General features: G+C 43.7%; 1 protein-coding gene across 4 annotated transcripts in view; it reads left to right on the forward strand.

Annotated features, from left to right (window-relative positions):
* Nucleotides 1-23247, forward strand: part of PDE8B (phosphodiesterase 8B) — a 319793-nt gene that overhangs the window by 218156 nt on the left and 78390 nt on the right. For all 4 annotated transcript variants that reach the window (XM_029216166.1, XM_029216165.1, XM_029216167.1 and 1 more), the window contains 3 exons: nucleotides 4263-4403; nucleotides 5950-6038; nucleotides 8170-8230. In XM_029216166.1, coding sequence (XP_029071999.1) covers nucleotides 4263-4403; nucleotides 5950-6038; nucleotides 8170-8230 — 291 coding nt within the window. The remainder of the gene's footprint in view (nucleotides 1-4262; nucleotides 4404-5949; nucleotides 6039-8169; nucleotides 8231-23247) is intronic.

Below are 23247 nucleotides of genomic sequence, written 5' to 3' on the forward strand. Positions count from 1 at the left end.
ATTCTTAGAAAGGTGTAAACTTCCAAGGCTGAACCAGGAAGAAATAGAAAATATGAACAGAGCAATCACAAGTAATGAAATTGAAACTGTGATTAAAAATCTTCCAGCAAACAAAAGTCCAGGACCAGATGGCTTCACAGGAGGATTCTATCAAACAAGTAGAGAAGAGCTAACACCCATCCTTCTCAAACTCTTCCAAAAAATTGCAGAGGAAGAAGCACTCCCAAACTCATTCTAAGAGGCCACCATCACCATGATACCCAAAGCAGACAAAGATACTATAAAAAAAGAAAATTGCAGACCAATATCACTGATGAATATAGATGCAAAAATCCTCAACCAAATACTGGCAAACAGAATCCAACAGCACATTAAAAGGATCATACACCATGAGCAAGTGGGATTTATCCCAGGGATGCAAGGATTCTTCAATATACGCAAGTGAATCAATGTGATAAACCCTGTTAACAAATTGAATAAAAACCGTATGATCATCTCAATAGATGCAGAAAAGCCTTTTGAGAAAATTCAACACCAATTTATGATAAAAACTCTCCAGAAAGTGGGCATAGAGGGAACCTACCTCAACATAATAAAGGCCATATACGACAAACCAACAGCAAACATCATTCTCAATGGTGAAAGACTGAAAGCATTTCCCCTAAGATCAGGAACAAGACAAGGATGTCCACTCTCACCACTGTTATTTCAACATAGTTTTGGAAGTCCTAGCCATGGCAGTCAGAGAAGAAAAAGAAATAAAAGGAATACAAATTGGAAAAGAAGAAGTAAAACTGTCACTGTTTGCAGATGACATGATGCTCTGCGTAGAGAATCCTAAAAATGCCACCAGAAAACTACTAGAGCTACTCAATGAATTTGGTAGAGTTGCAGGATACAAAATTAATGCACAGAAATCTCTTGCATTCCTATACACTAATGATGAAAAATCTGAAAGAGAAATTACGGAAACACTCCCATTTACCACTGCAACAAAAAGAATACAATACATAGGAATAAACCTACCTAGGGAGACAAAAGACCTGCATGCAGAAAACTGTAAGACATTGATGAAAGAAATTAAAGATGATACCAAGAGATGGAGAGATATACCATGTTCTTGGATTGGAAGAATCAATATTGTGAAAATGACTATACTACCCAAAGCAATCTACAGATTCAATGCAATCCCTATCAAATTACCAATGGCATTTTTTATGGAATTAGAACAAAAAGCCTTAAAATTTGTATGGAGACACAGAAGACCCCGAATAGCCAAAACAGTCTTGAGGGAAAAAAACGGAGCTGGAGGAATCAGATTCCCTGACTTCAGACTATACTACAGAGCTGCAGTAATCAAGACAATATGGTACTGGCACAAAAACAGAAACATAGATCAATGGAGCAAGATAGAAAGCCCAGAGATAAACCCACGCACCTATGGTCAACTAATGTATGAGAAAGGAGGCAAGGGTATACAATGGATAAAAGACAGTCTCTTCCATAAGTGGTGCTGGGAAAACTGGACAGCTACATGTAAAAGAATGCGATTAGAACACTCCCTGACACCATACACAAAAATAAACTCAAAATGGATTCGAGACCTAAATGTAAGACTGGACACTACAAAACTCTTAGAGGAAAACATAGAACACTCTTTGACATGAATCACAGCAAGATCTTTCTTGATCCACCTCCTAGAGTAATGGAAATAAAAACAAAAATAAATAAATGGGATCTAATGAAACTTAAAAGCCTCAGCTCCCTGCCCCCGCCCACCCCAGTGGCTGAGCAGACAAGCCTCTTGGGCTGGTGAGTGCTGGTCGGCACCGATCCTCTGTGCGGGAATCTCTCAGCTTTGCCCTCTGCACCCCTGTTGCTGTGCTCCCCTCTGTGGCTCCGAAGCTTCCCCCTGCCGCCACTCCCCGTCTCCACCAGTGAAAGGGCTTCCTAGTGTGTGGAAACCTTTCCTTCATAGCTTCCTCCCACTGGTGCAGGTCCCGTCCCTATTCTTTTTTCTCTGTTTTTTCTTTTTTCTTTTGCCCTACCCAGGTACGTGGGGAGTTTCTTGCCTTTTTGGAGGTCTAAGGTCTTCTGCCAGCGTTCAGTAGGTGTTCTGTAGGAGTTGTTGCACATGTAGATATTTCTGATGTATTTATGGGGAGGAAGGTGATCTCCACGTCTTACTCTTCTGCCATCTTGATGGTCTCCCGGCAGGTGGATTCTTAACCACTGTGCCACCAGGGAAGTCCCAGTACTAAACATTTTATACATACTCATTTATTTGTTAAAACAATTCTATGAACCAGGTACTACTGTCGTAGCCATTTTACACATGAGGAAATTGAGGACCAGGGAAGGTAAGCGACCTGCCCACAAGTCATGTAGCTAGTAATGGGCAGAGCCAGGATTTGAACTTAGGTGCCTTGGCTCCATAATCCATGTCCTAGAGTATCTGCTGCATTGTGAGGTCACCTGGCATGAAAGTAGAGCTATGATTTCTACCCATATTTGCAACCTAGTAGCAAAAGCAGAATAAACACATGTGAAAATGTATGAGAATTTAGCCAACAAATAAGGGAAATAATATATTCTCAAATTATCCGTTCCTCAGATATTTACTAAACAGTTCTGCGGATCCAAAGATAAATCCAAAGTAGCCTTTGCCCTTGAGGATTTTCATGTCTCGTGGGGGAGAGAGAGAGAGAAAAATATAGATTCAGTGTAATAAGTCACCAGAAGCCTGCACAGGAGAGAGTGGGAGTTGTAGGAGTGGCACAAACTCAGACTGGGCAGGGGCTCAAGGACAGCTTGCTGGAGGAGGGGAGGGAAAAATTGGAGTTGACGTGACCAGGAGATGGGGAAGGGCTTTCTAAGCAGAGAGCAACTGGGCAGATGCCCACACGTGGGAGACAAGCATGCACTGCTCAGCTACATGCAGGGCTGGGCCAGGGCACTGTGGGGCCGAACTGGTGAGCAGGGGTCCCCAGCCCAGGGAGGACAGTGACCACCACGTGAAGTGGTAGGAGATCAGTGAAGACAGTGTCACCGCCTCCTCCTCTTCAGCGACCTTCATAATGCCTGGTGCCAAGGGCCCCAGAGCAACTTCCCGACTCGTCCACTTCCCAGGGGTAATTGTACTAGCAGAAGCTGTGTTCGCCAGAGAGTAGCTCCCCAGATGTCCCTGCATCACTCAGTTCCTCACTGCTGTCATCCCCGTGGAGGGCAAGTGTGATTACAGTTTGCAAGACTGTTTCTGAAACATCAGATGGATATCAATTATGCCCAGAGAAATCTGTGACCTAGATAACAGTGCGCTCATGTTTTCCCCACATTCTTCGTCGCTTGTCCCCTCCACTCAGCGGCTCATCTGGTGACTCTGTTCTTTGAGAAGAAAATGGAGGGTGGGGATAGCAGCCAAGAACCAGCCAAGGTGATAGCTCTAAATTCCAGGGCCCTGGGCAGAATTTTGGAAAGAAACTTCTGAGTCTGCTGGTCCCAGCATGTACCAAGCTGGGGGGCCGTGGGGGGGAGGTTTTTGCGGTACGCGGGCCTTTCACTGTTGTGCTCTCTCCCATTGCGGAGCACAGGCTCCGGACGTGCAGGCTCAGCGGCCATGGCCCGCGGGCCCAGCCGCTCTGCAGCATGTGGGATCTTCCCGGACCGGGGCACGAACCCATGTCCCCTGCATCGGCAGGCGGACTCTCAACCACTGCGCCACCAGGGAAGCCGCTGCCCAAGGCTGTTAACTTAATTTATTCTTCAGTTAGACCAGAAGCGGCCCCAAGCTAGAGCATTGGTTAATAGACAGTGGCAATTATCTATTAATAATATCTAGATGCGAGAGATCGAATTGCTTCTTTGTAGAGAGGTGACTAATAGAAGCCACAATCTGTTGAATGGAGTTCTAGTTAATTTTTATTTGTTCTTTTTTTCTGAGTCTTTTCTTATTTCATGGGTGGTAGGTGATGAATAAGGCCCATTGGAGGCTGGCACTAGCAGATAAAAGCTTCTTGCTCTTTTTCTGCTGAAGAATGTCTTCCGATTTCCCAGAGGGCCTGGGGTGCTGGGATGGCAGTTGAATGAACGCATTGCTGCTCAGGAGGGAAGCACCTATTCCGGGGGCATTTGGGGCTGGGGGGTTGGGTCAGCACCCCCATTGGAGAGCGCTCGCCCAGGGCACGTTTCCTCTGTGTCCCAACAAGCGTTCCTGCGAGGCACACAGCACCCTGCCCTGACCTTTAACCGCTTCCCGTTCACAGTATGTCAACCCAGCCTTCGAAAGGATGATGGGCTACCACAAAGGTGAGCTCCTGGGGAAAGAACTCGCCGAGCTGCCCAAAAGTGACAAGAACCGGGCGGACCTTCTTGACACCATCAACACCTGCATCAAGAAGGGCAAGGTAAAAAAAAAAAAAAAAAAAAATAGAGAAGGGCAAGTTGGGTGAAACCAAAGGAGTCCACAAACCCTTCCCCAATGCATTTTTTCTTCTGTGAGTTTTTATGTCACGTCTTTAACATTGGCTTCTTTAATAACGTTGCAATTAAGTGAAAAATCCTTTATGTTTGCAAGATGAGTTAACTTTTGAGTTAATTTTGGATAGCAAGCGAACCTGGTGCTTATCCTGATGGTATAGAATCTGGTGATCTTGTGTAAGGAAATTTCTTCCTTCACATGGATGAATCTCACCTGTCATGGCTGGAATTTCATACCTATCTCTGAGAAGAGCTGTTCTATATTTTTTAGTTTATCCAGTGTTTTGGGGACCAAGAGCATTTAATATCAGTATTTACATGTCTTACAGGCCCAGTTTTCGGTCAGTTTTCCTTTTTCTGCTCTCTTTACCCATCACAGTTCAGTTTGTCCAGCGACCTCCACTGCATCCCAGCAGATGAAGGCAGTGGTGCAGGTGCAGTGGGCATCTCTCCACAAGCCTTCCTTTCCAGAGGAGCATTGCTCTCATAGCTGGAACTGCCTTTCTTTTAATCATTCAGATGCTTTCTCTGATGTGAAGTAGTTAGATAAGCATTGTATTTATTTAATGGGGAACCATTTTATAGAAATAAAATGTTTGGCTTATATATCATGGCCAAAATTAGTAAAAGAAAAGAACATTGGGGCAGTGAGACTGAAAAGGAAACAGGACATTGTCAAGTCCTCCAAAAAATCTGCCTGGAGAGTACTGCCACACATCTAGTGACCCCAACATGCATACCAGTTAGCCATCCTGTGTGAGTGTGCGGGCAGGAAAAGGCTGCAAAAAGTCTCAGGTCTAATTCAACCACTTCCTCCCAGAAATAGTGGAGGTGCCACAGGCCCCCCCTTGAGGTCACCGGGCTCTTTATCCTAGCCGGTTCCTCAGGGTCGGGCCACAGCAAGTCTTCACACTCCCCTTCACACTCCCCATCCATGGAAACTGCCAGGAGCCAGATTAAGCCCAGAGAAGGCTTGGCTGGAGGCCCGATAGGATAGTAGAAGGATGATGGGCTTCAAGGAAAGTTAAGAGATAAATTTATAACCACATTTTTCACTTACTCACGTGGGCACATTAGTCAGCATCTCTGAGCCTCTGTTTACCTATCTGCAAATGAAGGGTGATAATATCAAGCTCACAGGTTGTTGTAAAGATCTCGAGAATGACCTGAGAAGAACCCCTTGACCTGGTGCCCCTACACCCACAGGGCTGAGAGCAGCAATGGCACCCACTGCTCAAGTGTCCCAGAACTGGGAGGGGCAGCCCCTGGTGGTGGGCTCATTGCTCTGGTGGGCTCTGTGCACTGTGACGATGAGCCTTACGTAGTCACCGTCGCGGTGGGTGCAACTATGGAGCAGTATTTTGTGGAATGTAACAAAAGCATGTGGGAACTTCATGGCTGAACTTGATGAGACCCTCTGTAGGAGCCACCGAATGCCTGGCCAGAAGGATTTTAAGAGCTCTCTTTATGTAGGAGTGGCAGGGGGTTTACTATGCCAGACGGAAATCCGGCGACAGCATCCAACAGCATGTGAAGATCACTCCAGTGATTGGCCAAGGAGGGTGAGCGCCAACTCTTAAACTCTATTGTTTTGAGGGGCCCCTGTGGGCGTTGGCTTTGTATATGGAAATGCAAGTGTGTTAGACCCACAAATACAGTAGGATTGGGTCTGTACGTAGTACCTGCCGAGGACACCTCCATGTGGCCGGCAGCAGCCCCAAAACAGCACAGGCTCTTCTTCTGCTTGTGGGCTTTATGAAGCATCACCCCGACTGTCCACTTCCGCCTGATTGTCTGTGGGTCCACTGTCCCCACGCCACAAGGAGCTCAGTTTCTAGGCCTTTCCCTGTCATCACAAAGACCACAGAACAGCAGGGCTCGCTGCCTCAGCCCCACCTGGGAGCTGAGCTTCTCTCCTTGAGGCACCGGCTCTGTGATGATTCTCTCCAGTCCTCGAGGCTTGTTCCACAAGGAAGAGAGAACCCTGGGGGTCATGGTTAGGAGAAAAAGGTGTCTGACCAGAAGCTGAGACATCTGATTCCATGTGAAACTCAGGTTACCAGAGGAGCCTGTTCATTTGCAGAGAGATAAGGAAAATGCTCAATTCCATTTCCTTCTCCCAGTTACATTTTGTGAGAAGGTTTATGGAGCCAAACAGGACCCCCTAACAGTACATCACTGAGGAGCCTTTGTAAACAAGCCTGAAGGCCAACCAGCCAGCTTCACAGTACAGGTTTACAAGGGACACACGCTGTTGGGTGATGTTTTGGAAATAGAAAAGGAGCAGTTATAGTGTGAATAACCAGCAAAGAGAGCCCTGTCTGTGACTCTTACTGTGTGGTTAGAAAACGTTCTGTAGTCAGCAAAGTGTCTGTAGGTTGTTTCCACTCCAATTTTACTTATTTGTTAGTTTCAAAATTGTTCCCCCCTCCGTTCAGAATCCACTGTCTCATGTTTCCTGCCACTTTGCTTCACCCCGCATGGTGGGGACACTGGTAGCCCTGACCAGGGGTTTTGAGCGCACAGAGAGAGGCCCCCAAATCCCTCCTGAGCGCACAGGCTTCCGTGTGGCCATTTCCACCAGCGGTCAGAGCTCTGAGGCCACGATGGCCATCACATTATTGTTTCCAACCATCATCCTTAGACCGTCTTCTCAAGCTAAGATTCACTGTGTGTGTGTGTGACCAGAATTATTAGGTAGCAAGGTGGAGGAGAGCGAGTTATTGTTTGGTTATTTCTGTCAGAATGAGTTTTTCTGATTTTTCTGATTTGACAGATAAGAGCAAGAAGTTCTAGAGCCCAGAGACAGTGTTATTTTTTTCCCCCAATATTTTCCCCCAGTGAGCTGTCAAAGGAAATTCTTAACTAAAAGTAGGAAAATTTTACCTCTTCCTATTTAGTGATGCTCACTACAGAATAACCAGGACTCTTCAGAGTCCTCCAGAGAAAACTGAACCAAAGAGGAAGACAGACAGAGACAGAGAGACAGAAGCAGAGACACAGAGAGAAGAGATTCATTACTATAAAATCTAACATAGTCCTCTGTAATTCTAGCTTCACTCAGTAGAAAATCTACCTTGAGCTGATCGTTGTGCAGGACTAAGGCACCTGTTGTCTTTCCCTGGTGTCCTTGTGGTAATGAGCAACACCACAGGCTGTTTTGGGATTCTGTCCATGATCTTAAAACAAGAGGGTTTTTCTGTGCCTGAAAAATGCCATCATTTATGATGACCGGGCTGTGAAAGAATGTGGAATATTAAATGTAAAAACAACAACCATGAACTTTGGTCATTGTCCAAATGAGTCTTTGCCTTCTATATAAGCTATAAAAGTATTAGTGTCAGCAGAATTAAATCCCATTTTAACTTAAAGTCTGGAGTAGCATTTCATCCTGTCACTGATGCTATCTAGGAGCCAGGCCTCAGGAGTTGGTTAGAAAATGAAGTACCCATTAGGAAAGTGTTTCTGAGCCAGCTGTGATTAAAAGGGAAGCCCAGTTTCTGAAGACATGTGTGGGCTGTGTGTGAAAAAAAAATGCATCTTTTATAGACTGTGTTTTGTCAGAATTTAAAATCTGCCCTAGAATGGACCCTGGAGTTTTACTTGAAGAAGATTCTGTTGACGTTTTCATTTGCTAATTTGTTGAATCGTCTCATATCTGACTCACTAATAACTGATTATTTATGTTATTAGGAAAATTAGGCATTTTGTCTCCCTCAAGAAACTGTGTTGTACCACTGACAAAAATAAGCAGGTATGGTATTCAGTTTGCTTCATTTGCTTTGTCGGCTTGACCATGCGTTCGTTACATTCTCACCACGGTTCTCTACTTGTCTTTCTCCGTATCTTACTGTAGTTGCCAATTAAGAAGCTTTATGGCAAAATTAGGCCCTTAGACAAATAGTAAAAGAAAAAATTCCCCAGCGAGCCTATACACTTTATTAGTAACGCATGTCAGTTATGATTTAGCTTGTGACTGTGCAGCTCAGGACCAATATATTTTATGAGAGCATAAAATTTTTCCTCCAAATAAAAAATGTTATAATTTGCTACCTTAATTTCTTAAGTGAAAATTATATGTGCATTTGAGCATCTCACCCCTATATATTCATGTCAAAAACAAAAATCATTTATAATTAGTACTATGATTTTTTTAAACCATTATATCATGTAGAACAATATATTTGAGTGTTTTCTGAAGTAACAGAATTTTAGTAAGTTGCTGTATTTAAAAACTTTTTTAGGTAGTTTTATCACAGAGAACAAGAACGGTATTGATATTTTTCTCTTTTTTTCACATCCTTATTGGAGTATAATTGCTTTACAATGTTGTGTTAGTTTCTGCTGTACAACAAAGTGAATCAGCTATATGTATACATATATCCCCATATCCCCTCCCTCTTGCGTCTCCCTCCCACCCTCCCTATCCCACCCCTCTAGGTGGTCACAAAGCACCGAGCTGATCTCCCTGTGCTCTGCAGCTGCTTCCCACTAGCTATCTATTTTACATTTGGTAGTGTATATATCAGTGCTACTCTCTCACTTCGTCCCAGCTTCCCCTTCCCCCTCCCCATGTCCTCAAGTCCATTCTGTACCTCTGTGTCTTTATTCCAATCCTGCCCCTAGGTTCATCAGAACCTTTTTTTTTTTTTTTTAGATTCCATATATGTGTGTTAGCATACGGTATTTGTTTTTCTCTTTCTGACTTACTTCACTCTGTATGACAGACTCTAGGTCCATCCACCTCAACACAAATAATTCAATTTCATTTCTTTTTAAGGCTGAATAATATTTCATTGTATATATGTGCCACATCTCCTTTATCCATTCATCTGTCGATGGACACTTAGGTTGCTTCCATGTCCTGGCTATTGTAAATAGTGCCTCAGTGAACATTGTGGTACATGACTCTTTGAATTACGGTTTTCTCGGGGTATATGCCCAGTAGTGGGATTGCTGGGTCACATGGTAGTTCTATTTGTAGTTTTTTAAGGAACCTCCATACTGTTCTCCATAGTGGCTGTATCAATTTACATTCCCACCAACAGTGCAAGAGGGCTCCCTTTTCTCCACACCCTCTCCAGCATTTATTGTTTCTAGATTTTTTGATGATGGCCATTCTGACTGGTGTGAGGTGATACCTCATTGTAGTTTTGATTTGCATTTCTCTAATGATTAGTGATGTTGAGCATCCTTTCATGTGTTTGTTGGCAATCTGTATATCTTCTTTGGAGAAATGTCTATTTAGGTCTTCTGCCCATTTTTGGATTGGGTTGTTTGTCTTTTTGATATTGAGCTGCATGAGCTGCTTATATATTTTGGAGATTAATCCTTTGTCTGTTGATTCGTTTGCAAATGTTTTCTCCCATTCTGAGGGTTGTCTTTTCATCTTGTTTATGGTTTCCTTTGCTGTGCAAAAGCTTTTAAGTTTCATTAGGTCCCATTTGTTTATTTTTATTTCCATTTCTCTAGGAGGTGGGTCAAAAAGGATCTGTGATATTTTTTCTTTTTGGTTTATACTTTAGTACTGGATTGTGTGTATTGTCACTTCATGCTGTAAAGTTTGTTGACTAAAAAGTATTCAACAAACATAATTACCAATGATCTATTTTTAATACAAATCTATTTATTGTATTTAGGTATAATTGATGTGCCATATTATATGTTTCAGAAGTGCAACATAGTTATTCGCAATTTTTAAAGGTTATAGTCCATTTATAGTTATTATAAAATATTGTCTATATTCCCTGTGTTATACTATATATCTGTGTAGCTTATTCATTTTAGACATAGTAGTTTACAACTCTTAATTCCCTACCCAACTTTTCCTCTCCCCCTTTCCCTCTCCCCTCTGGTAACCACTAGTTCTCTATATCTGAGTCTGTTTCTTTTTTGTTCATTCATTTGTTTTATTTTTTAGATTCCACATATAAGTGATATCATACAGTCTTTCTCTGTCTGACTTATTTCACTTAGCATGACACCCTCCAAGTCCATCCATGTTGTTGCAAATCGCAAAATGTCATTCTTTCTTATGGCTGAGTAGTATTCCATTGTGTGTGTGTGTGTATGTGTGTACCTCCAGTGATCTATTTTTGAATATCTATCAAACATGGCCTTTGAGTTAGATGAAGATTTTAAAAGAAGGGACAGTGTCTCTCAGGGATGTGAAGGGCTTCAGGGCATAATCCATTTTAGTGTAACATGTCAGAGGCTTGGGAAGTGGTGTGGGATCAGGAGGAAGCCTGGCCAGGCAAGGAAGTAAGCTGGGGCATGGCAGACCCAAGATGCCTGGGCTCCTCCCAGTGAGAAGGCAGCTCCAGAGGGGAGGAGACTCAGTGCAGTGAGCTTCCAGCTGGTGCCTCAGCCCATCAAAGGTATCCATGTCCATCTGCTTTTTAAAAAAATAATGACTCAGTATTTGTATAGACTGTGAAATGATCACCACGGTAAGTCTAGTTAACATCCATCACCATATGTAGTTACAAATTTTTTTTTGAGAACTTTTAATATCTACTCTTAGCAAATTTCAAATATGCAGCATAACATTATTGACTATAGTCAATGCTGTACATCCTCAGGACTTATTCATTATAACTGGAAGTTTGTACTTTTTGACCTCCTGCATCCCTTTTTAAAAATTTATTTATTTATTTATTTATTTATTTATTTATTTTTGGCTGCCTTGGGTCTTTGTTGCTGTGCGCGGGCTTTCTCTAGTCGTGGCGAGTGGGGGCTACTCTTTGTTGCGGTGCGTGGGTTTCTCATTGTGGTGGCTTCTCTTGTTGCAGAGCATGGGCTCTAGGCATGCGGGCTTCAGTAGTTGTGGCTCGCAGGCTCTAGAGTGCAGGCTTAGCAGTTGTGGCGCACGGGCTTAGTTGCTCCATGGAATGTGGGATCTTCCCGGACCAGGGCTCGAACCCGTGTCCCCTGCGTTGGCAGGCGGATTCTTAACCACTGCGCCACCAGGGAAGTCTCCTGCATCCCTTTTACCTAACCCCCCCACCCCCACCTCTGGCAACCACCGCTCTGTTGTCTGTGTGTATGAGTCTGAGGGTTTTTTTAGATTCCACATATTAGTGATAACATATGGTATTTGCCTTTCTCTATCTGATTTATTTCACTTACTGTAATGCCCTCAAGGGCCATCCATGTTGTTGCAAATGGCAAGATTTCCTTCTTTCTTATGGCTAAGTAATATTTCATTGTATGTGTATATACCACATTTTCTTTATCCATTCAACCATCCATGGTTGTTTCCATGTCTTGGCTATTGTAAATAATGCTGCAGTGAGTATGGGGTTGCATATATATTTTAGAGTTAGTGATTTTATTTCCTTTCGATAAATACCCAAAAGTGGAATTTCTGGATCATATGGTAGTTCCATTTTTAACTTTTTGAAGAACTTCCATGCTGTTTCCCATAGTGGCTGCACCAGTTTACATTCCCACCAACAGTGCACAAGGGTTCCCTTTTGTCTACATCCTTGACAACACTTGTTATTTTTTTTACTTTTTGATAATAGCCATGTTAACAGGTGTGAGTTTATATCTCACTGTGGTTTTGATTTGTATTTGCCTGAAAACTAGTGATGTTGAACACCTATATGTATACCTGTTGGCCATCTGTTTGTCTTCTTTAGAAAACTCTCTATTTAGACCCTCCACCCATTTTTTAATTGGGTTTGTTTTTTTGCTGTTGAGTTGTATGAGTTCTTTATATTTTTTTAGATGCTAACTCCCTTATCAGACATATGATATGCAAATATTTTCTCCTATTTGGTAGGATATCCTTTCATTTTGTTGGTGGTTTTCTTTGCTATGCAAAGCATTTTAGTTTTATGTAGTCCCAGTTGTTTATATTTGGTTTCGTTGCCTTTGCTTTTGGTGTCAGAAAATCACTGCAAGACCAACATCAAGGAGCTTATCCCCTATGGTTTCTTCTAGGAATTTCATGATTTCAGATTTTAAGTTTAAGACTTTAATCCATTTTGAGTAGATTTTTGTGTATGGTGTAAGATAGTGATCCAGTTTCATTCTTTTCCATGTGGCTATTTTTTAAATATTTATTTATTTATTTTTGGCTGCATCAGGTCTTCGTTGCTGCACATGGGCTTTCTCTAGTTGCGGTAGTTGTGGCGAGCGGGGGCTACTCTTTGTTGTGGTGCGCGGGCTTCTCATTGCGGTGGCTTCTCTTGTTGCGGAGCACGGGCTCTAGGCGTGCAGGCTTCAGTAGTTGTGGCCCGTGGGCTCAGTAGTTGTGACTTGCAGGCTCTAGAGCGCAGGATCAGTAGTTGTGGCACACGGGCTTAGTTGCTCCGCGGCATGTGGGATCTTCCCGGACCAAGGATGGAACCTGTGTCCTCTGCATTGGTAGGTGGACTCCCAACCACTGCACCACCATGGAAGCCCTCCATGTAGCTATTTAATCCAACACAATTTACTGAAGAAACTATTCTTTCCACCTTACATATTCTTGGCTCCTTTGTCATAAATTAATTGACCATATATATGTGAGTTTATGTCTGGACTCTCTATTGATCTACATCATTAGATACATTGAACTATCTATGCAGATAAATATATGTCTGTTTTTATGCCAATACCGTACTGTCTTGATTACTATAGATTTGTAACATAGTTTGAAATTGGGGAGTGTGATACCTCCAGCTTTGTTCTTCTTTCTTAAGAATATTGGAAAAATATTCTAGAATAGCAAAAGGAATCATGTACTTTTTTGTAAGATTTAGTTCAACATAAAACGCTTCCTTCAGCACTGAGTGTTTCGTCTGGAATCAGGAAATTTTCACTTAATAACATAAACTCATGCAGAGAGGCAAGTCCTTGGAGACCTCTGGGAAAGGAGGGGAACTGACTTTCACAGGAAAAAAATTCTCCCAACAGCAAAGTTTAGACATCACAGGAGGAAGAATGAAGTCCATGTGAGAGGTGACGTGGGTAGCGGGAGAATCACATGACATTCTGATGGCTTTTTAGAGACAAACTAGTGAACCCAAGCAGTGCAAACCAACTGCTATGGGCTGTGAAGCCACAGTGCAGGACCCAGGCCCACTTGGGCTTGTTCACGCCCATCCAGAAATGAGTCGAGTATAGTCCACGTCCAAAACCAAGCAGAGCCTCCCCCACCAGCCTAGCCTTCCTCCTCCTCCTGCCCCGCTTTGCTGTTTAGTGAATGGACCCCGTCTCCTGTCACCATTTCCCTGCAGCTCCATGTGCCCAAATTCTAGCAGCCCTCCATGGTCCAGCCCAAGAAACATCAAGTTCCATCTCCCTCCTCGAGCCTCCAAAGTACCTTCTTTGCTGTGTATCACGCCCACCGTCATGATGGCTACTTGTGTGCCTCACTGCCCTCTCCTCTCCAGCAGGGTCCCTGGGCTGTGCTTGTCTTTGTGTGCCCATGCTGCCTGGTGCGTAGTAGGCCCTCAAGCTGTTGGTGAGCTGGAGTGGACTTGAATGTCTCGGTCCTGGCCTCCTGCCACCTGTACACTCTTCCTGCTTCACAGGGAGAGCGGGCAAGTCCTTAGCACAGGACTCAGGGATGCAGAAGAAGAGGGGCCACCTCCTCTTTTCTGGGGCTCTAAATAGAAATGTCTTTATTGCCGTAAATTAGCTGCTGTTCTGAGAAGGGTGGAAATGCAGGGCTCAGATATCCTGAGCCATTGACGTCACCTAATCGTGCTGCACTGGCCTAGAGAGACACTTAGATTTTCCAATAACAAAGAATTTTTATATCTCTGGCCAGCCACACTGTTTTTCCTTCTCATTAAAGGAGGCTGAAGTGAATGGTGATGGGTCTGTGATGGGAAACGCTCCCTAGAGGGTGGGAGCAGCCCGTCTGCAGGTGGTTGTAGTGGTGCGGCTTTCTGGGGTTTAGCCCTGAAGTCAAAATCCACCCATGGGTTTGCATTTTAACAAGGAATGAAATTGGAAGCCAGGCTGCTGTCTGCTGGTGGTGCTTTTCATCAGCAAAGATCTTTTTTCCTATGTGAACCCTGTAGCTTTTTGCCAAAAGGCTGGAAATGCCCTGCGAGGTTAGTCTGCTGTAAACATTGTCACCCCCTGCAGCACTCACACATTTTCTCCCCAGATATGCATTAAACACCTGTTCTGTGCTGGCGCCAGGGACACGAAGTCTCTGCCCCAGAAGCTATGGGGCCACAGACAAATAAACAGGACACATTTCTAGAGCACAGTGTTGGGAGGTGTGAAACAGGTGCTGCAGAAGCACAGAACGCAGGACTGAAGGAGGCTGGCTAGGAATTTTTTAGGTGTCATCTAGGACAAAGGGCAACAAGCTACAACCTACAGGCCAAATGTGGTCTGTTTTGTAAATAAAGTTTTATTGGCTCACAGCCACATTCTTTTTTACGTAGCACCTGAGGCTGCTTTCATTCTACAACAGCAGGGTTGAGCAGGTACAACAGAGGCCATGTGGCCAGCAAAGCCTAAAATATGTACTCTCTGGCCCTTTACAGAAAAAATTTGCCCACCTCATTTCTAAAAGATAATTTTCTTTCTTGAATTTCCCACTTTCTTAGGTCAGAGACCATCTGCCCCGCCCTCTGGAAGGCCTCCCCCGCCTCCATGCATGCACATACTTCTTTGAACACCCTTTGCCTTCCTGGCATCCCCCGCACCCCGGTTCAGAGCCTGTCACAACCCCTTTATACCAGTGTGAGAACTTAGTTCCCCTGAGGCTTTGCCTTTTCATGAGGTCCAGGTCGAAATCCAAATGCATGGCTGAAACTCGAATTTCAGACATCTGCAAGCACGGTCCAGGAGTTGGACTCACATAGGGGAAGGAGGCTTCCAGGATCCCAGCTTTAAACCAGCTCCTCCTAAGCTGGCCTGGTCCAAGGAGAGGGGATCTCCCCACTGCCACCCCCATAGTGCCCATCCCCAGCCCAGTTGCAGTACGGCCCCCATTCTCACTTCTCCAAGCCTTGGCCATTAGAATATGGGGAGCACAGCACTCTCAAAAGCCAGCAGCCAGTGGCAGGCTTAGAGCCCTGGAGCGAGTGTGGGGTTGCAGCTGGTGGTGTCCATCGTACTGTATCATCTGGTCTCTGTTCTCATGGTGGGGGGTGGGGGGTGACACACAGGCCACGGAGAAGCCTCAGGGAGATGCACGTGTCTCGTGCATCTTGTTCTCTTGTGTCGTTCTCTTGTGAAGTCAGGAAGCACAGCCCACCCAATGAGCAGCTCCCGAAAATATTCCCTTGGTCAATGGGGTTATAGCAGGAGAAGGTCATAGCCAGTCTCAGAGGAAGTGGTCTGCTTTCTGACCAATCAGTGTTCCAGGACAAAAGCTGGTTGAGAGCAGACTGAGACGAATCTGACCTGGATTTTGCACAGGGCTTTCCAGAGCTAGACAACAGGGGTTCCTGCCTTTGGAATTTCATTGACCACCACCTCACCCTCATGACAGGAAGGTTGTTTCAGCCCTGAGAAATAGGAAGGACATAATCTCTGAATGAAGAATAGCTATTTAACATGAATCAGTTTGCCTTAGTTGAAACCTTGTTTCTATCAGTGAAAACCTACGTAAGCGTCGTCACAGCCTGACATCAGTATGGGGACGGGCATTTGGAAGTCACTGCTTTAAAAGCAGTTTCACGCTTGTAACTTCTTTGGGGATAGAAGAGGCAGAAATAGGGGCTGAGTTGGCCAAATTTGCAGTAATGAAACTTTGCTTTGAGATAAGCTTTTTAGCGTTCATACTACTATGACATTTTATACAAGGGACTTGAGTGTGCGTGGATTTTGATATCCATGAGAGCAGAGGACAACTAGGAGGGTGGTCCTAGAACCAATCCCGCATGAATAACAAGGAATGACTGTATTTTGTTTTATAGTAAACTATTTAATCTTGAAATTGTTGTAAAGATTAGGGGAAAATAGAACTTTACTGTAATAATAATGCTTAAGACAAAACCTGTCAGAAGTGCCTAAAACAAGATACAAGGACATAGAGTGTCAGGGAATAAGAAAGGTGAAGGAACAGGTCTTTAGTTTTGTGAAGGCTTCAAGTAGGGAAAGAGGGACTGGGTCCTGAAGGCAAAAGCAGTGGAAAGTTTTAAGGGATCCGATTAGGCTCAATATAGGAAAGAATTATTAGAATTGACCAAAGTTTGTAGCCTTAGCGAGTAGTGAGTTCACCACCACGGGAGGTAATCAAATAGCAGTAGAGTGAGCTTTCAGTGGGAAAAGCTGTCTAGGGAGGTCACTCATTGGCCAGAGGTTAGACTAGATCAGTGGTTCTCCAAGTGTGGTTCCCTGGAGCAGCAGTGGCCCCAGGAATTTGTTAGAATTACAAAACCAGACTACAGAATCAGAAATTTGGGGAGTGGTCCTGGGCAGTCTGTTTTAATAAGCCTTCCAGGTGCTTCTAATTCACTCTGAAGTTTAAGAGATACTGGATAAGATGAATGACTTCAAGACCCTGATAATGTGAATTTGGAATATTGGTTCATGAGCAGAGGCTGTTCCTGGTTTAATATAGTCAGGAATGCTTGTTTTCACTTCTGGCCCTCCAGCTTTCCCCTCCTGAGCATGAGGCCCCTGACCCAGGCTGCTCAGAATGTTGTGTTGCAGAGGACCCCCAGCTCTGCCCCAGGCATGCCCAGCTTGTGCCCTAGACCTGCACGTCCCAGATGGAAATGTGGCTCAACAAATGGCGATGTGCTCCAAGTGTGAACCACGTGCTAGATTTCAGAGACTTAGTATGAAAAAGAATGTAAATTAGCTTATTAAAAATATCTCAGTCTCATGCTGATAACATGTTGAAATGATAACATCGCACATATTGTACTTAAAATATTAATTTCACCTGTTTCTTGTCACCTTAATGCAGCTACTAGAATACTTAAAATTATGTATGTGGCTTGCATTTGTGGCTCTCACATTATTTCTGTTGGGGGTCTAGCCCTTGCCTTCCAGGCCAAATCTTACCCCGAATCCGGCTCTTTGCGCCCTTTCGCAGGCGATAGAGGGGCTCAAAGAGCTACACACACAGTCTAGCTTCTGTCAATGAGTCGGCTGCAGACTTACTGAGCCTCCCAGGAGAGGAGGCTGTAACCCAGGCCCCTAGGAATGCTTTCCTCTTCCATGATGGGTGCTTAAGCAGACGTTCAGGGACCATTTTTGTTCAGGGAGGTGTGGGGGGCACCTTCCATTAGTTCTCCGGCTGACAGCCGAAAGTTAACTGTCACTTTCTAGAGCTATCGGGTGGACAGTGGGAGCTCTGGGCACCACGCCCTCCCACCCACTGCCCCTGTGGCCCTTGCAGTCCCACCCCAGACCGGCCTTCTCTTGGGTGAGTCTCGCCCCTCACTGCCCCTAGGCCTCGACTCTCCTCACGTTTGCCAGGGTCAGCTCCCCCTCATCTTTTCCTTCCCAGCAGGTGGCTTGGCTGATAGCCCTCTTCGTGATTTGGGGGCCTCCCCCCAGCGTGCACAGAATAAGGGCCTTAATGCTCAGAGAGCCTCATCCCACTGCATTCTCGGTAAAACAGGAAGAGTGTGGCTGTTGCGGGCAACCAGGAGAGAAAGATGGGTAGAATCACTTGCTTGTTTCTATTCATTGCTGATCCCTGGTGATAAAAACAAGTTTTCAGTGTATCCTAAATTCCCAATATTTGAGATGTGTCACATGGGGGTTTTGTTTCGTTTTGTTTTTTTATTTCTTGTGTTAACATATAAAAAGTATCCATAGAAACAAGGTGGGGAGAATTTTTTCTGTAGCCTCAATACATTTATTACTGATGCCACTTTGTATTTCTAACACCATTATAATTCTGCATCCTCTGGTCTATCTAGAACCTCAGCATCTAACTAATTCAACTTGAATTTTGTTAGCGTGTCAATTTTATCCTCACTTTTACTTAATATTGCATTACATGGAAAATATATCAAATGATCCAAATGTGCTCAAAGATGTGCTTCTCCTGCCCATAAGTAGACATAATTACAGAGTCGCTGGGAAGATTGTCTAGCCCATTTCTCCCCCCAAAATATGTAATATATGTCATCTTAAAATGATTATTGTCTAGATTATCTATGTCGCATGTTTTTGAATAATGTAGACCCTTTGCAGCTTCCTTGTCCTTCAGGACTCAGTCCAGCTTCTTTTCCCTCCAAGAATCTCCCCAAGCCTGCCCGCCATCTCTCTCCCCACCAGTGAAGGTGACGGTGACACTGTTTTTCTGCATCGTCCATTCCACTGTTAATCTTATGCTGCTTTGGGTAAGTTCTCACTTCCGGCCACTGTGTGTACCCAGTAGATAACAGGAAAATATTTTGAAAGCTAATTTTTCTTCCCTAATACAGTAACCTTTGGAAGGCATAAGAAATCAAAGATACAGCTCTGTCTAGTCCCAAATTATTATTACATGTAGAGTTTTCATCTGTATGTAGCCAATATACATATCACATGCCATTGCAAAGAGTATTTGCTGTGTTCTCCCAAGGCGCACGTCCAAGTGTGACTTCCTGAAGTGGGAGAAAAAGGACACTGCCACTGAAAACATGACTTCAGTTTGCACTGAAAGTGGCTGTTCATGTTTAGAGATGTATTTTATCTAATCAGTGTATTACCACGGTACTGAGTTTGTACATATGTACTTTACTCACAGTAGGTGCCCCAAATATTTGTTGATAGATTTGGTAAAGCCACTAAGTAAACACCATTTTTCCATTTAGCTTTAGTACGTATTTACACGGAGCTATTTAAAGAAAGGGCTCCAATATTGCAAAACCATAATTTTTCCTGAGAAACCACATCTGAACAGCCAAACCCCGAGCAGATGGGAATGGAGTACCTGCGGGGTGTCTGAGCGTAAGACAACTAGGAGGTCCCAGCAGGGAACAGGCCCGCATGCTGAGAATTCAGCGATGCGATTACGTGTGTGAGAAAGTCTCGGCTCACAGGAGAGAGAGGCGACCGCAGGCCTGGCGCTGCTGGCAGCTGTTATAGCTGGGCACGACAAACTTCATGAGACCCCACACGTCTGAAGCTGAGAGAGCCACCTAGCTGACAAGGGAGGGGACTGACTGAGAACATTCTGGGCGCGTGTACCTACCCTGAGCCCCGTGGGAAAGGAGGCTGCCTCGTTTCAGGTAGACACACGTGCTCTGCCGCTCGTGGCTAGCAGGGCAGCAGACCTGGGGTTGTCTGCCCTGCACGGGGGTGGGATTCCTCTGTCCCGGCTGGTCTCTTCTCCTGTTCTCTCCGCCACGGTGTAGGTATTTATAAGGCACCTGACCTGTGGTGGGGACAGCTAGGAGGCAGAGAATGGGAAAAACAGAGGGGAAGGCACTCAAAGTCCTGAGCCGGAAATCACGTTTCCCTCTTTGTGAAACCTTTCCTGCCTGCTCACCTGTAACGGGCTGCCCCGATGGCGAGGCCCCGCTTAGGTGAGCCTCAGGACGGGAGGCCTAAACGTGAAGAAAAATTCGTTTGACTTAAGAAAAGTAAAATAGGTTTGCTGATGAACGGTAAACAGACATAGCTGAGCTGTTTCTTAAAAATTAACGTTAGCTCTTTATCTCTGACATGTTTAAGACAACTAGGATTTAAGGAGGAGATTCTATGTTGGCCTTTGGGAAGGAGGAGTTCCCCACCCCCCAAATTTAACTAAAATTCCAAAGGTTGTATTTTTGTATGATTTGTGTCACTCAGACTATTGAAAGATATTCTGTTCACTGTGGAGACCTAAAATAATTCAGCACAAGAAGATTTTATCTTACCTTAGAGCTGATTTAGGTTAAAGTTTTACTTATTTACCTATTTTTATGCAATTTATGGGAATTAGCAATTGATAGGACAGTTTTCTTTTTCCAAAGCAGCAGTTGGTGTCTGTCTCCTCAGAAGGCATTAATTCAGTTCACATTGAGAACTTTTCAGGCTGGGACACGTGCTCAGCGTAAGCTGGGCATTCGTTCCTCTATTCATTAAGCAGCAATTCCCTTCCAGCACTTTGGCCCAGTGGAAGACACAAGGGTGGATGAGAATGAGGTCACCACGTTTTACCCCATATCGGCGGAAATCCTTGGCTTGGCTAATGGGACCACCCATTCCACTCAACCTCGCCCCGCGTCCCCCAAACCTGGGAGCCACCTTCAGCAACCTTGCTTTCCTGATCCCCCTGCATCCTCAGAGCCACTTAGTTCTGAAGATTGTGTCTTCCTAACAACGCTTGACTCCATGGCCTTTTCTCCAGCCCCGTCCCACTTCATTTCATCCCATGGCGGCCTCTGGTTGTCCTGCACTAAGCCTCCTAACTGCTGCAGACTCTTGAGAGCTGACTGTTTAATTTTCTGGAGTTTTGTGAGGCATTATTGAAATTAAATTATAGAAGCACGCAATTATATAAATTTTTAAATAGGTAATAAGGACTCAAAATCTACAACTTACCGTGTTACTACATTTTACTGTTAACTACGCTGTTGAGGTTACTTAACATTTGTTTTATCTGCATGGTGGAAATACAATATAAAGTTGTGCTGCACACGCATCTTCCCAACCCCCCATGTTCAGTGACGTGTTGGTAGCTTCAAAGAGCCATGGTGGAAATCAGATCGAGGAAATCAGCAAATGTTACAAATTCGGAATTTTTTTTTTTTTTTTTTTTTTTTGTGGCGGTACGCGGGCCTCTCACTGCTGTGGCCTCTCCCGTTGCGGAGCACAGGCTCCAGACGCGCAGGCTCAGCGGCCATGGCTCACGGGCCCAGCCGCTCCGCGGCATGTGGGATCTTCCCGGACCGGGGCACGAACCCGTGTCCCCTGCATTGGCAGGCGGACTCTCAACCACTGCACCGCCAGGGAAGCCGTGGACTTTTTTTTTTTTTTTTGATAAAACACAGTTTATTATTTTAAGCGCTCTTCTTAATATTATTGTGGTGAAAACAAAGAACCCCCTCCCCCTCCAAACATTAATTTAATATTTACGTATTTGTTAGCTGCTCACATCTTAAAATTCTTTCTACAATATCATAAACCCATGGAAAATTCTGAACAGAGAAATTCATTGTAGGAAAAATGTTCAGGCAAGGCATGGTTTACATGGATAAAAATCAAAAAATTTAAATCCACATTTGTGACTTAGTCTAGATCACAATTTATCTGCGTTGGCTCAGACTTTTTATTTTTATTATTTTTTGGCTCAAACTTTTTAAAACTGAGGAATTACTGACATAGAACACTGTATTCATTTTAAATGTACAGCATAGTGATTTGATACATGTACATTGCAAAATGATCAACACAGTAAGTTTAGTTAACATCCATCACGACACAGAAATATTTTTTTCTTTTGCTGAGAAAATTTAAGCTCTACAATCTTAGCACCTTTCAAATACACGATACAGTATTGTTAATTATAGTCACCATGCTGTACATACATCCCCAGGACTTATTTATCTCATAACTGAAAGCTTGTATCTTTTGATCACCTTTACCCATTTCATCCACCTCTCAATCCCCCACCGCTGGCAACCACCAATATGTTCTCTGTATCTATGAGCTCGGGTTTTTTGTTTTTAGATTCCACATATAAGTGATATCTTACAGTATTTGTCTTTCTCTGACTTATTTCACCTATCATGAAACACCATCAAGGTCCATGTTATTGCAAATGGCAGGATTTCCTTTTTTATAGCTGAATAATAATCCATTGTATATATAAACCACATTTTCTTTATCCATTCATTCATCAATGGACACATAGGTTGCTTCCATGTCTTGACTATTGTAAATAATGCTGCAGTGAACATGAGGGTGCATCTCTCTTTTCAAGATAGTGATTTCATTTCCTTTGGATAAATACCCAGAAGTGGAATTGCTGGATCATATGATAGTTCCATTTTTAATATTTTGAGGAGCCTCCATACTGTTTTCCACAGTGGTTGTACCAGTTTACACTCTCACCAGCAGTGCACAAGGGTTCCCTTTTCATCCTTGCCAACACTTGATATTTCTTGTAGTTTTGATAATAGCCATCCTAATAGGTATGAGTTGATATCTTGTTGTGGTTTTGATTTGCATTTACCTGATGATTAGTGATGTTGAGCACCTCTTTGTGTACTGGTTGGCCATCTGTGAGTATTCTTTGGAAAAAATGTCTATTCATATCTTCCGCTCATTTTTTAATCAGGTTTTGTGGGGGAGATTTTTGCTATTGAGTTGTATGAGTTCTTTATGTATTTGTAGATATTAACTCCCTTATCAGAATCATGATTTGCAAATATTTTCTCCCATTCAATAGGTTGCCTTTTCATTTTGTTGATGGTTTCCTTTGCTATGCAGAAGCTTTTTAGTTTGATGTAGTCCCACTTGTTTTTTTTTGCTTGTTGCTTTTGCTTTTGGTGTCAAATTCAAAAAGTCATTCCTAGGATCAAGGAGCTTGGCCCCTATGTTTTCTTTTAGGAATTCTGTCATTTCAGATCTTACGTTCAAGTCTTTAATCTATTTTGATTTGATTTTTATGTGTGGTGTAAGACAGTGGTCTAGTTTCATTCTTTTGTATGTGACTATCCAGTTTTCCAGTACCATTTATTGAAGAGACTATCTTTTCCCCATTGTGTGTTCTTGGATCCCTTGTTGTACATAAATTGCCAATATATGTATAGGTTTATTTCTGGGCTTTCTGCTCCATTTATCTATGTGTCTGTTTTTATGCCAATACCATACTGTTTTGAATACTCTAGCTTTGTAATACAGTTTGAAATCAGGAAGCATGATGCCTCCAGCATT

This window comes from Monodon monoceros, unplaced genomic scaffold (assembly GCF_005190385.1).
Source record: "Monodon monoceros isolate NGI ecotype Baffin Bay Population unplaced genomic scaffold, NGI_Narwhal_1 Super_Scaffold_12, whole genome shotgun sequence".
In the NCBI taxonomy this organism is placed as follows: domain Eukaryota; kingdom Metazoa; phylum Chordata; class Mammalia; order Artiodactyla; family Monodontidae; genus Monodon; species Monodon monoceros.